This window comes from Amblyomma mixtum, chromosome 2 (genome assembly GCF_055824585.1).
Source record: "Amblyomma mixtum isolate Tamu chromosome 2, ASM5582458v1, whole genome shotgun sequence".
NCBI classification, from domain to species: domain Eukaryota; kingdom Metazoa; phylum Arthropoda; class Arachnida; order Ixodida; family Ixodidae; genus Amblyomma; species Amblyomma mixtum.
Genome location: NC_143013.1, coordinates 248,727,052 through 248,741,979, shown reverse-complemented (window position 1 = coordinate 248,741,979; position 14,928 = coordinate 248,727,052). Strand labels below are relative to the sequence as shown.

Sequence of the window (14,928 nt, the reverse complement as noted above, 5' to 3'; positions counted from 1 at the left end):
GTTACCAACATTGGCTATTCGCAGAAAAATTTCTAGGCTAAAGTTTTTTTATCAGCTTTATCACAATATGTTCAATCTGGATTCTACCTTGTACTTGCGCCCACCCGGAAGACTGTCATCGCGTACTAACCATCCCTTCGCAGTTATGTCATACATGCCGAGAGTTGATGTGTATAAGTTTTTGTTTCTGCCTAAAACAATTATAGAATGGAATAACCTTAACCGACATATATTCAACAAAACTTGTTCACTTGAAACTTGTAAAAGAGCTGGAACTGTGTTGTACTGAATGACTATACTATTCCCACCCTGTAACAGCCCGCAAGGGCTAACAGTATTTTGAAATAAAATAAATCACAACTCTTGCTGAAAACAGTACCCTTTGCGGAGAAAAAGAATACTCTTTTCTAAGCGAAAGCGTACCCTTCATCGTTTCATCGTTAGTGCATGCGCGTAGCTTATCCAGTGCTAATTTGGAACAAGCATCTCTTTATCGAGCTTGTGAAAGTTTGACTTGATGCCAAGAATAGTTTCTTGAGCGCTGTTCGGTGCGCCGTCGTCCAAGGTCTCATTTAAAAGCGGGGGGACAGCGAAATAAGAAATGCGCTTGCGGTCGCTGTACACGGGTCTCTGAGGCCATTTCTTTGAAACTTCCCTTTCACTATCAGAGATGGCGCAGCCACCTTGAAACGGCAGGGGCTTTAGAAACGGCTAAGGTGCGCCGATGCATACGGAATGCGTGGATCGAAGCAACCCAGGAGCTACTATAGCCAGCTTGGAACTTCTTTGGAGTTGAAAGTTCACTTACCAAAAGCGTCATTCCTTTAATGAGATTTATAGGTGACGTAGTCACTCTAATCACTATTTCTGCATGAAAACACCAATAGTGCCGTACGTCCCAACGTGTGGTAACGTGTATGCGCCGTTGAACAAAGCTGTAGAGTGATGTTTGTGGGTAATAGGGGATACTTTTGTGTTTATCCTCCCGGGAGATGGGGCCTGTGGGAAGGCAACTACTTCCCCTTCTTCAGGTATCCTGTAAGACGACAAGAATAAAGGTTACTTTGCACACAGCAGTGCGAGTGCCGTCGGTGAACTGCCTGGTGGTCAATACTGTGATTGCGGAAGCGAGATTTCACTGCTTAACGGGTAAGGCTAATGGAAGAGCCTTGGCTCCCATTTCACTTCCGTTATCAATCTAGCGGCACACTCAATTTTCATGGATTGTCAGAACGTGAAAATTATTGTTGGCAATCGATTTTGTTCCGAATCGGCACTGTTAAAATTTCGGAAACGACCCGGGCCAAATTTTTGGAAATTAGCCGTGTCAGATTTGGACGTCACCAGCGTGTTCGGACATTGCAGGAGAATTGAAATCTGGGTTTGTTGCTACATACTTAAGAAAAACCAGCCAAAAAGACGGAGTCAAAGGAGAAACGAGGTACACGCAACGACTGGACTAAAAACTGTGCTTTATTGAAAAACAGCCAGTCTGCCCGGAAACCTAACAGAGCATGCGCAGCTCAACGGCAACGCAAAACCAGCACAAAAGACCGCGATGCTTGCGAGATAGTCAGGCTGCAGTGTCAACAGGACAGGTAACCTATTTTCTTCTGCATCAGCTTGATAGACACCGTGCTAGTACAGTTATCTCCTTGATTACTTAAGTGATATGCTTCGAGGATTTCGCGCTCAACCTTACCCTTGCCTCTACCGAGAAAAGTGACATTCGAAAACAACGGGTAGCACCCGCAATCACGGAAATGTCGAGGCAAGTTTGCTTCATCAGCAGGAGTCAGAGAATGATGGTGCTCTCGTAACCTTTCATTAATACACCGGCCAGTTTGGCCAATGTAAACTTTTTTGCATGTCAGCGGAATCTTGTAAATCACTCGTGTCGCACATGGAACGAAGCTGTTTTGATGCCGCGTTGAACAAACAGGGGGTCTAGTTCTGCCACACGCTACACCTGGACAAAGGCTTGAAAGTTTGCAAGGAGCAGAAAAAACAACATTGACACCTTGTCTGACAGCAACTTTTTTGATGTTATGGGAACCCATAAAGCAATAAGTTGTAAGTCCAGTCGTTGTGCGTGCCTCGTCTCTCCTTTGTCCCCGTCTATTTGACTGGTTTTTCATAAGTGTTCGGACATCTGATGTTGAATTTAAGGCTCTTGCTCAGTGGCTTATCAACGTCAGCAAAAGTTAAGGCTCGCACCGGCCCGATGATCGACTTTTGCAACTAGTAGCGCTATCGATCTAACAATGACACCTATATATTTATGTATAGCTTCTGACGTCATTTCTCTCTTTAGGGAGTACTGCTATCGTGGTTTCTTTTATATGGACAGCATACGTGCGCATATCTGCAAACATATTTCAATGTTTTATAACACTTTTATTTTATCCCTGCAATTTCCTGTCATGTCTAAAGTTTTAGCATTTATCACTTTGAACGGGTACGTACTTGCGAGAAGAACAGACATATGTCGTGTGTGTTCCTTTGCTGTGCCCCGTCTTCTTCGCACAAGTACGTATCCGTTCAAAGATGAAGCAACACACCCAAACAAAAGTTTTACTTTGCTTTGTGTGCACAAGAACATTATTTCACATCTTTGCTACTGCTGTGAGTCGATGTTGGATTTAAATTGCCTTTCATTTGCACCTACTTTGAAAAAAATGTAGCAGTGGCTTAGCTCGGCTATGCCAGGTTATAAAGCAAAAGCTGGTTCCTCTTGATTCATCTTAGCTGCTATGCACCGCCTGTTACGCTCCTCATCCCGGCGTCTCCGCTTGATAAGCCGTTCTTCTCTCTGGTCAGGCGTGTCTGCCGCTCTCTTGCCTTTTTCACGTTCATTTTATCTCGGCAGAGTGGCCAAGTGCCAGGGGACAACTTCTGGCACCCAGGACTTTATCTTGTCTTGTCGATGCCGCCTCTGAGCAGCAGCCGAACTCTCCTTCTCGTCACCATGCTAAACGACTCTGATACGGCCTCAAGAATATTTCAATTTGTAAGTGCAACCGCCGTACATAGCTCGCTGTAAAGTACATCTTTCTAGGCTAGCTGGCAGAGCATTGTGTAACAAAAGATAAAACAACGCTAAATTTAACACAAACCACACAAAAAGACGGACAGGACGGGTGCCGACTGCCACTACGTTTATTGGTTTGCGGTTTCGTTTGTGTGAAATTTAGCGCTGTTTTTACCTTTTTTTCCAGGCATTAGCATGGTGTATGATATTGGTCTTCAAAGTCACGATGCCACACATGGGATATCAGGAATGCCACAATGGGGTTTACAGGCTCACTTCAGAACAGATGGGGTTCTTTAAGGAGTGCTAACGTCACTGAGCACGCGAGTGATGTTAATTCTTTCTCATCCAACTGAAGCCTCCGCGGTCAGGATCCAATCCCCGGTCCTGTGACCTTGGAATAAGCTGCCGGCTGCATAAACAACAAAGCCAGCGCGCTAGTTGCGCTCAGTGGGGTGATGAAGATTAAAAAACATTGCCGTCAAACTACCCACAATTTTCTGACAGTTAAAACGAATAGCTTTGCTCCAATTATTCAATCATCAAAATATCATCAAAGTTTTAAACATAGGCTCTTAGAAATACTGGCAGATGTACTGCAACTCAAACACCAGGAACGTCTTGTCTTTGTATTGTAAAAGAAATGGTTTGGTTTATGGTTTGGTTTATGGGGTTTTAACGTCCCAAAGCGACTGAGGCTATGAGAGACGCCGTAGTGGAGGGCTCCGGAAATTTCGACCACCTGGTGTTCTTTAACGTGCACTGACATCGCACAGTACACGGGACTCTAGAATTTCTCCTCCAAAGAAATTCTAGCCGCCGCGGCCGGGATCGAACCCGCGTCTTTTGGGACAGCTGCCGAGCACCATAACCGCTGAGCCACCGCGGCGGCATAAAAGAAATGAAGGTATAAAAAGCTTCTCTCTTGCATGTAACGTACATTTTAAACATTGCATTGCAACTTATCCTGAAATTATGAAATTATTATGTTCCCTTTAGAGCAAGACAGGCACATTATTGATGAAAACCTGCCAGGCTTCGCTGATTATTTCCAGAAAAGTTGAGCCATATGATTGTTCATTGTTGTTCGTGAGACAAAAATAAAATTCGTGACGCAATAATTCACGACTTTAGGCGTGTCCCTTTAACGTCACTGTATAGCGACAGGAAGCGATTGAGATCATTTCTGTGAAAGATTTGCTATAATTTTGCAAAGCATGTTTGAAACATAAGCTTCACAAAAGAGCCTGACCATATAGAATTTTATGCATTCTATATAAAAACAACTACGCTGTACTAACCATTTTTTTCTGTACATATAAACAATTTATTACAAAGTGTGTGAAGATACTAGAGAGAATCCACAAGGTCGACGATGACTTCATTTCTTCTTCAAGATTCCATGCTTTCACGAAATGAGAATAATTTCTGCAAAAAACACACACAAAATTAGCATAAGTTGTGGTAAAATCGTGAAACTGCATTTTACGAGGACAATTCCTAAGCCTATACTTACACTTCTTCCTGCGAAGAAGGGTGGTGTAGTCGAAGGGAGTGCCAAGACCGTAGCCGTAGTTCAGGCCGTAGACTCCAATGCCATGGCCGAGACCGTAGTGGCCGACACCGTATCCGAGGGTACCAATGCCGTAACCATAGACTGGGGCAGCCTGGTAAGCAGCGATGGCTGGGGCAGCGTGGGCAACGGTGGCGATAGCGGGAGCGTGGTGGACGGTGGTGGTAGCAACAGCTGGGACAGCCTGGGCAACAGTGGCGACAGCTGGAGCCGCATGGGCAACGGTGGCGACGGCTGGGGCAGCAGCCAGGACTGGGGCGGACTGGTAGGTGGTAACGCGGGACACGGCTGGGGCAGCGTAGGCAGCAACGGCGGGAGCAGCGGCGATGGTGGCCACGGCTGGGGCAGCGGCAACAACAGGAGCAGACTGGTAGACCTTAGTCACAGCTGGAGCAGCCACGGTGGCGACAGATGGGGCAGACTGATAGGTGGTGATGCGGGAAACAGCTGGGGCAGCAGCAACGGTGGCGACAGCTGGGGCAGCAGCAACGACTGGAGCAGATTGGTAGACCTTAGTCACAGCTGGAGCAGCAAAGGAGGTGACAGCTGGGGCAGCCTGGTAGGTGGTGATGCGGGAAACAGCTGGGGCAGCAGCAACGGTGGCGACAGCTGGGGCAGCAGCAACGACTGGAGCAGACTGGTACACCTTAGTCACTGCTGGAGCAGCGACGGCGGCGACAGATGGGGCAGCCTGGTAGGTGGTGAAGCGGGAAACAGCTGGGGCAGCAGCAACGGTGGCAACAGCTGGGGCAGACTGGTAGACACCAGTCACAGCTGGAGCAGACTGGTAGGTAGTGATGCGGGACACAGCTGGGGCGGCAGCAACAACAGGGGCGGACTGGTAGACCTTAGTCACGGCTGGAGCAGCGACGGCGGCGACAGATGGGGCAGCCTGGTAGGTGGTGAAGCGGGAAACAGCTGGGGCAGCAGCAACGGTGGCAACAGCTGGGGCAGACTGGTAGACACCAGTCACAGCTGGAGCAGACTGGTAGGTAGTGATGCGGGACACAGCTGGGGCGGCAGCAACAACAGGGGCGGACTGGTAGACCCTAGTCACAGCTGGGGCAGCCTGGTAGGCGGCGATGCGAGAAACAGCTGGGGCAGCGGCCACACTAGCGAATGCTGGGGCAGACTGGTAGGTGGTGATGCGGGACACAGCTGGGGCAGCGTGGGCCACGGTGGCGACAGCTGGAGCAGCGTGGGCCACAGTGGCGACAGCTGGAGCAGCGGCAACAACTGGCGCAGACTGGTAGGTGGTGACGCGAGACACAGCTGGAGCAGCAGCATAAGTGGCGACAGCTGGGGCAGCGTGAACAGCGGTCACAGCTGGAGCAGCGTGGTAGGTGGACACGGTACGAGCGACGGCTGGGGCGGCAACAGCGTAGCTGGCAGCTGGTCCATAGGCAATACCGTGACCCGCTCCGTAGCCAGTGAGACCGGAATAGCCGATTCCGTGGCTGAGACCGTAGCTGGTGAGGCCAGCGCCTTGCGTGGTGGCGAAACTACCATGGAGGTTGCCATGGAGGAATCCAGCGAGGGCGCTGGTGGCCAGGGCCAGGACGACGCAAACGCGGAACTGAAATTTACCAAAGAAGTGTGTAAGGAGGGTTCCATGTACTATTCATGCATTTGCACTGTAATATTTAGGGCAAAATTAGTGAGAAAGTTATGTTTGTGGAGACACAAACTTTTCTAGAGTGCGGTTATAGAGAACGGCTTAGAATAGCGTTTTTGGGAACTTCTAGCAGAAGCCTAGGTTTCGGTAAGGTGGAGGAACAAACTGGAAGTTATTACTAAAATTTCATTCATAACAAAAAAGGTATATCTGTATTGTATGAGGAGTTGTGCTGCATTTTGCAGTGGTCTTTTTATTTTGATTGGGTTATTAAGAAAATCCTGTACATGAGGCTGTTCATTTTTTCTCTTTCTTCGGTTGCGATCTTGAGAGAGTGTTTGAAAGCGTCTTATGGAGGATTTCCTGAATGAAAAGCAATTCATATGCATTGAGAACATGGGAAACAGGAACACAAATCAGTGTTATAGCCAATTGCTATAACTAACCTAACGAAATGTACCACGTTCGATGAAATAGATACATCTGAAACTTCATTGAGAAAAGTGGCTTCTAACTTCAATTCTAATTACAGGGATAATTCAGGCTTACCATGGCTGTTGCAGTTGTACCTTTGGCAAACCAGAGGCTGCTGATCTTTGTGAGACAGAGACGTACTTATATACCCGTGTGGAGCTGGGGAAAAGCGAAAGGAGGAGAGAAATCTAGTGGCTGAGGGCGAGTATGTAAAAGAGCCGACAACAGCTCTAACGACACTTTTTTTTGTAACACAGTAGGAGCTACGATTCTTACATCCGGTTCAGGGCGCAGTTAACGTAGACTTCGTCCGGAAGAATGCGGATCAACCCTTTTGCCTTCGCTGTATTCAGAGCTCACGGACTGCCCTCTCCTACGTCTGGAGCTTCTGCAGGTCTTTCGAAGAAGCTCAGTGATTTTTTTTTATTTTGTGTCCTCGCTCTAGGCAGAAATGATAATGCAAGGAGAATGAAAAAGGGAACAGAACGGTGACGCCATCCGTGCATAGGAGAGAGAGAGAGAAAGTTTGCGAAAGGTGAAAAGCGATACCACGCTCAACGTGAGCCGGCTCTGTGGGGCAACTTGCACGTCCTTCAGGCGGCATTGATCTTGAGAAAAGCGAGAGAGGAAGCGAGTTGGCACACATTGTGTGGTCCGAGCTTGCTTGTTCTAGTTTTTCTTTTTCTGGTCTTTAAATTAGCGTACTCCCAGTCGGGACATTTAAATAAATGCATGACGGGGAATCCTTGCTCGACTTTTTGTTCATTAATGGTCAAATACAAACTTGTTCAGTTCAAAGTGACCCTTTACTGCTCCAGCAAAGAGCGGTAAAAAAGGGTGTTATTTCTCTGTTACATTTTTTCGCTAAGAAAGTGGTTAGCCAGAAAGGCATGAAGATTGAAACCGCATTTAAAAAAATCTCAGTGTAGACACAAAGACGTTGTTGAACGTTCGTCGCATCTGATTCATTTATGGGTTGAGGGGTCATGGCCAGAAATTAAAAAGCGGTTCAAAGAGAGCACTGTACTAAAATAATGTTTAGGCTATTCAGAAATGAAAGGATCCTGCGAGAATCTTTGAGGTAAACTAACAAAATACGTGCTGTAAGTTTGGTTTTGCCAGCTCAACGTGTGATAACAGCTAAATGTGCTCTCAGCCGCGTCGCATAGATAGCTTGATTCAACGTTCTCTTCGGAGTGTGCTAATTTTGGCCACTTTCATGAACACAGAAGATCTAATGAGTCTCGCCGGAAAAAAAAATCATTTAAGCGATAAACTCTTAAGGAAATGAAACTATAAATAGTTTCTCGCGAACACGCCTCAGTATACGAGAAAAAAAAACCGGTCATATCAGTAAATTTTTGCCCGTGAGTGCCAAGATTCGAACAAGAGGACCACATCTATGCGATTTTGTTTTCGTGTTGGCAAACCTCTACAAACATCATACAATCTCCACAAATTCATTTCAGTGTTGGTTCCTAGTCGAGGGATAAGGAGTAAGGACGATACGCCAACGATGGCATAATAACGAATTCAGATACTGTTGTCTATTGAAGTTGAGAAGCCCGACGAGGGATTTAAATTTGCAATAGATTCTCATACAAGTTCCCTTTGAAAGAAAGTAAAACGTAAGCTTCGCAGAGGGAATGGTAGATCTCTTAACAGCATATGAATAATTTCTTAATAAATGGCAAGAAATTGTTGACGATTGTGATTTTTTGTGGCGCCAGGGCATCTGGGGTCAATGAACACTATTGCACAAGGTATTTTTCTTCGTCTGAAGGTGGGGCTAAGGACCCATTTCCCAAGAATTTCGCCCTAAGGTAGCCTAGTACGAGGTCAGAGGAAAGATTGTACCCATTGTATAACCGGTCAGTAGCCGGCAGCACTGGTGATCGAACCCTCCACCTTCCCCATGCGAGGCAGGCGCTCGAATTACTAGGCCAGCGCTGCGATAAATGCCAAGAAATTACCTGAGTGTTGGGGATGCAACGTATTGTATCTATGAAGAAACCGCTTGTTACGTTTCTGGTATAATTTTGGAAGAAGATTTGCTAATATTAATCTCATTAAGTCCCTAATCAATGCTTTGATTTTATCACGAGGAATTGCACCTAATAGCATTATTTATGTTACGCGGTCACTTTATCGAAAAAAAATTGTTAATACTAGATCAAGCAGCAAATTAAAATCGTCCTAAAAATCGAATTCTTTCATCCAAATTAAACTGCTAAGGAAGATTAAAAACTTTTTATCATATGATTTTCAATACATCGTGGGAGGGAACAGCGCGAACAAGACGACAGACGAAGCAAGAGGACACAAAGACGAGCGCTGACTCAGTTTCGAGTCAGCGCTCGTCTTTGTGTCCTCTTGCTTCCTCTGTCGTCTTGTTCGCGCTGTTCCCTCCCACGATGTATTATTACAAACTCGCCCAGCTATCCATCCTTCTTCAATGATTTTCAATATTTGGCTGATTGTCTTTCTGGGAGCAGCAGTGATACTTCTGTTGCGTTGAACACAACTTTGAGCACATGGAGAATTGCTGCTGCAGTTATAGATATATAAAAGCCTGCGGCTGCGCAATAGACCAAAATAGTTATATCATGAATTGCCATTACATGTCACTGGAATCAACAAGAACGGTTTTCGTATTCGTATCTTTTGAGAAAAATAAACCGATAACAAAAATTATTGTACACTTTCACTTATTGGTATATAAAAATTAACTGTACACAATCTCATTAAGAAACTTCCTGCCGGAATACAGTTAGGCATGTTAGCGGATCTGGAATGGAAGAAGTGGTTTCTAAGAAAAACAAGAAAGGTTGGTAGTAACTACAAAATGCCTCAAAGCAATGCCAAGGAGAACTAAAAATTATCAGAATTCTAGTTCAGAACCAGTTTAGTCCTCTTTTCACTCGTGTGGCGTTCAAATATTTTTCTAGTGCTTTTTTGCGGCATCATTGGACTGACAGGGGGTTTTCCAGACGTGCTATTTGTCACCTTCAGGACAAGTGTTCAGGGCGTGCAGGCCATATTTTTTCTTAATGTGTTACAGGATGTCACGGTCCCTCTGCTGCTATGGCTGAAATCCAACAGGGCATCATACAATGTAACATTTTGCTGCTGGTAGGTGGACACAACCAACTAATGCATTGAAAACGTCGTTAGTCTTTCTTTTGAGCGTTTAATTTATTAAATACAAACAAAAGTAGGGCGTTTGGAATTCATTATTGTTATTTGAAGCTAGAAATTTAAGAAGAAAAATAAAAAACATTACAAAAATTAGGGAATTATTTCGCCATGAGTTACAATTTTGGCCCTAATTTATCGAACGCCGTTAATTAGAAACGTAATTTTTGCTGCAATTCCTTCTGGAATGAATGTGTGTATTGGGGAATGAAAGTTTAAACGATTATTTTTTTCGAAGATGGTTTTCAAAGTGGCCTCGTCTGTGAGAGTTCGGCTGAGTCAGTCTCCGTCTTGGCGGCCATTCGCATTAATGACGTTTTGCAAGAGTCTTGCCCTGGGAATCCTGTGAGCTTTTTTTACAGCATCGACACATCGGCGCTAGGAATTTTACGCAAAGTTTGCGAAGTTTGGCAGAACCGCCTATCGCATGGCTAAGGAGCTGCTGGAAACATTTTGTGCGCACTGAACAATGAAGCAGTGCGTGCAGTAGTATTGATGACGGATCTCTTTCTCTTTTTTTTAACCGAATGCTTGAAACGTTAAATTCTCTACGCAAAAAAAAGTGTATAGATCGTTTCTTAACTTTCTTAGGCATTAAGAAGCTTTTCGCGTAGTTGCATGCAAATATGCTTAAAGGCTTTCATTCTATCTTTCTGGGCGCATTGAAACTAGGCCCGGTGTCACGAACAGCAGTTGTTTATGAAACAAAACGCCTTGCAAATAGCTGCTGTGGATGAGGGGGTTACGTGATTATTTTGATAAAACGAAATGCTTAAAAGTGGGTTTGGTTTCGTTTGGATTATGGGGTTTAACGTCCCAAAGCGACTAAGGCTATGAGAGACGCCGCAGTGAAGGGCTCCGGAAATTTCGACCACCTGGGGTTCTTTCACGTGCACTGACATCGCACACTACACGGGCCTCTAGAATTTCTCCTCCAAAAAAATTCAATCGCCGCGGCCGGGATCGAACCAGCGCATTTCGGGTCAGCAGCCGAGCACGATAACCACTGAGCTACCGCGGCGGCCAAACACTTAAAAGTGGCGTAGTGACGTTTTCGAACTCCTGGGATCCGTCGACGAAGTAGCTGTTTAACGCCCTATCGCTCGAGACATTATGCACTGCCGGGGTGAAAAACGCAAAAGCGTGTATTCTCGCATGCGCCATTTAGAGGACCCGTCCAGGCACGACATCCCATTTTTCACTTGAATTTTCCAAATCATGCATATTGTCGCATTCAGGGGAAAAAAATGTGGCGGACACGTAAGCTCCGCCTTGAACGGTAGAATGCGATATCGTTATTGGGTCTCGTGAGCGGTTGCGCTTGCCCACGCAGGCAATGACACCATTTCCGTATTAGGTGAAAACCATATGACATTCGTGTGCAACCGCAGCCCTAGAGTACGGGGCTCAATTCTCAACTAAATATCCACATTTTCTTGGCTGAATTTGTCTACTTTATATACGTGAATGTTATAATGGCGTTTGAGCAATTTGCAAGCTTCTGACGATCAGTTTTCTAATGTTTTATTCATTTTTCAAATGAAAATTCTATTCGATTCACTTTTGAAAAATTCATGTATGCGAATCAAATTTTTCGCTCACAATACCAAAGTCGGATTTGCGTTTGAACGAGACCTTTGAGGCAAACGCTTTAAAACATTTCATTTGCTGTGGTCGTTCCTAGGCTCTCACTTCACGACGGTCGCGCAACCAATCGCATTTGCCGCTTTCGGCCGAGTAAGTGTAGTATGTGGATGCGAAAATGTTTCATCTGAAAGAAGAAATTTTGCCCTCTTGTCGCGTATGAAAACAAAGCTGTCAAAAGTATTTGCGGATTAATATTTCTCAGCAGCCACAAAACAGGCCAGAAAAGAGATAACGAAGTGAGCATCAAATTTGCCGCATACTTTCGCGCTAGCTGATTGCTCCACTTCGGCTTTATATGATGCTCCTGATAATTGAGAGGAGTGCGGTTACTACTGGAATTCGCAGAATCTTCGAGAGTCTGTAGCAGAGCGAACACACAAAGCCACACAAGTTGCCTTTGAATAGCGTCGTCGCTGTTTTACTCTCTTCAGTCTGTCGGCGTTGGCTGCGCGGGCGTGGACTTCCTGGTCTGGCGACGCTGCCTCGTCCGCTTGGCATCGCAAGTTCCAACGTCAAGATCCTCTCTCACCGTGGACGCTTTTGCTGCTCTTTTCAGCCGTGCAGCTACAGATCTTCATGCAGAATTTGCCTGTCTACCCTTGGGGAGTGACGCCCTCGATGTTCTTTTCGTGGATACCGCTTCGGGCGACTTCTATTTCTTCCCACGTGTGGCGAACGCCTTAATGTTACGCCACGATCACATTCCACGAGGCACGCTCCAAGCAAGGCGTGGTACTCGGAGTGAAAAGTACAGCCGACGCCGAACGCCGAACGCCGAACGCCGTGAAACTGGCCCACTTTACGTCATGCAGTCCGCACTGTAAAAGTTTACCGGCGTACCAACTTTGCAAAACGTTTGCTGCGACTTCCCGCATATCATATGAGACGCCATAAATATTTTAAAGAATGACGCAGTGCATACGAAGTTACAGTTTATATCGTTGAGAATGTCTCTCGATCGAATTATGTTCGAAACACGTTGGCAAACTCTCAGAAAGCGGCTACGTAAGCACGGGTGTGGTAGGCGGCCTTAGTGATAGCGTGCATATGTTTCGTAACCTAATATCAAATTAGCGCTAATTAAACGCGGCTTTTTGAGCTCTTTCAAAGGCGGTGTTGGCACTTGTGAAGTTCGTGTCGCTGCGATAACCGACACCCGCCTTAACCTGAACGTTCGCGACGAGGCGATCTTTCATAAGCTGTCTGGTTTCTGGCTTTATCGACGTGATCTAACTTCTTGCGTCGTCGACGATGTTCTGCTTGCATAACCGGTTCCTGCAACTCTATTGTTCTTTTAACTAATACTGAATACTTAGAAGCATACATGAAGGAAATATCTTTTTTGTGTGTATTAAAGCCCCTCATTTTCTTGGCCCCTTTTGTTTGTGAGCTGCGTGAACAGTGTAAGAGCGTGCCATCTTACTATCCAGTGAATACTTCCAGGCATTTCAAATTATTTTAGTAATTCTGGGTTTACAGACTTGACTGTCTCATACCTTCTATTATCTGAGTACAGTGATGTTTTCGGCGTCTAGCTGCTCAACATTCAACCTTTCGCTGCGCACTGCTGAGCTAACTAGGTCACTTAGCGAAACATTTTTTGACCGAATTGTAACTGCATGTCCAACATTATTCTCACCTAGTTTACAGCGATCACTTGTGTTCAAAATTTGAGCTCTGCGCTGTGAACTAGGTGCACGTTTAGCTTTAGTAGCCTCCTCAAATGCACCCGAGCTCACTTCGAGCTGAATAACAGTGAACTACGTGTTTTTGTTCGTTCCTGCACGTCAGTCTCGGTTCTATGGCGCAGACACAAACTGGAGTCGTTTTAAATTGGCAGTGAACACTTCCCTAAAAAAAAAATGTCCCGGTCTCTTTCTCGAATTCTATAGAGAAATTGCACAACGGCGGCACACGAAGGTTATCTAATAGAAAAATATGATTACACTGTACAGCAAAACTGCCCCCCCCCCCCTCCCCAGTGAGCCGATTGCGACACCTAGAAAATCTAACAGGTGACACCGGGCCTCTCGCGAACACTTAAGGCGAATAACAGGATTTGCAAAATACAATAGAATGTATTATTTCAAACAACCTACACAGTGTCGATGTTTGAGGTGCAGTGTAGCGCCTCAGAAATTTTGGCACGTGTTAATTCTTCAGTAAAGACATGCGTAACCCTCCGTAATTCTTGCAGCGATTATTTTACCCGATTATACGTCTCCAGTGGTTTATCAGCGTATTTCTTGAGGCCATTTTTGCTTGGGAGATCCCACTGCTTGCAGTATTGCAGTCATATTTGTATACAGCAATTTTCTATGTTCCTTATGGAATACTCATTTTGTAAAAATTTATGTCCGCTCGAGCAACTGATATCTTTAGTGAGTCGGAAGGGGGGCCCCGCTCCGGAAGCCACTTATACAGATTGCCCCTCGAAACTGGCGCCGACATAACAATCATGGATCCTACGCAAACATCCTGAACTCAAGTTGTTCTCACAATCTTCGCAATTTCTTGAACTGTTTTTATTTCTTTTTGCTTTCACAAACGGAAACTAACCCAAACAAAACACTACAGTGCCAAACAGAAATAAGTTCATTTGGTTGGTAGCTCCTCAATTCTCGAGCGCCACTCAGTTGCGGATTGCACTTTTCTTCCCTTTTCTAAAGTACTTAAAAGGCTTGCTGCAATTTCTTCATTTAACGGTGGCAAAAACCAAACCATCAATGAGAAATTCAGGCTTTGTTACATCACTGCTATTATCACAGCCCTCGAACAGCAACTTGCTAAAGCCGCTCTTCACTATGCCCACGTTGGCTCCGAAGTGGCTGCCACATTTTGGTAATTCGAATTAACGGCTTACACCAAATGCCATTCATAACTGCATTTTTTGTACATAACAGTGGTCTGTTCTACGATGTCTATAATTACCATAACATTAACACGTTGCTGGGGAACACAACAGAAATCTTTGCTTGATGTAAGGATTGCCTTGTGAAATATAACACTATTATCTGGAAACTGGACGGAATTATATGGACTTGTCTTTCTACGAAGACAACTCCTCTTGTAGTGCTGTCAAACAACATCAGTCTTTCCCATCCCTTGTTGACCTTGTGTGCGCCAAGAAACCATCTGTCTGCCCTGTGTACATTATACGGAAAGTTATGCATGTTTAATGTACACACCCCTAAAGTCCTCAGCGCATAGTATTAATTTGTTGTGGAATGAATGTCTCTTGAGTGCTCCGTGTAGCGGAGCAGTCAAACTGCACGTGCCGTTGCAGGCTTTTCTACCTTGAGAAGATACCTTCTTACATACAAAAAAAAACTCTTTTGGTCTTTATTGGTGCCATGATGGCTCCATTATGAGTCTCCAACGAAATACATCTGA

The 14,928-nt window shown here is 45.3% G+C and overlaps 1 protein-coding gene across 1 annotated transcript; it reads right to left on the bottom strand.

Annotated features, from left to right (window-relative positions):
- Positions 1-4,334: 4,334 nt before the first annotated feature.
- On the bottom strand, positions 4,335-11,234 carry LOC149363401 (uncharacterized). The gene is made up of 3 exons (XM_089568517.1): positions 11,214-11,234; positions 4,548-6,180; positions 4,335-4,459 (listed from the first exon to the last, which is right to left on the bottom strand). Coding segments are annotated over exons 1-3 (1,656 nt in total). The 3' UTR covers positions 4,335-4,457.
- Between the last annotated feature and the right edge of the window lie 3,694 nt (positions 11,235-14,928).

Coding starts and splice junctions, on each gene's coding strand:
- LOC149363401 (XM_089568517.1), bottom strand. CDS start 11,234: ATGGTGTCATTGCCTGCGTGG. Junction 6,181..11,213: donor TGGTGTCATTGCCTGCGTGG/GCAAGCGCAACC, acceptor GGTAAATTTCAG/TTCCGCGTTTGCGTCGTCCT.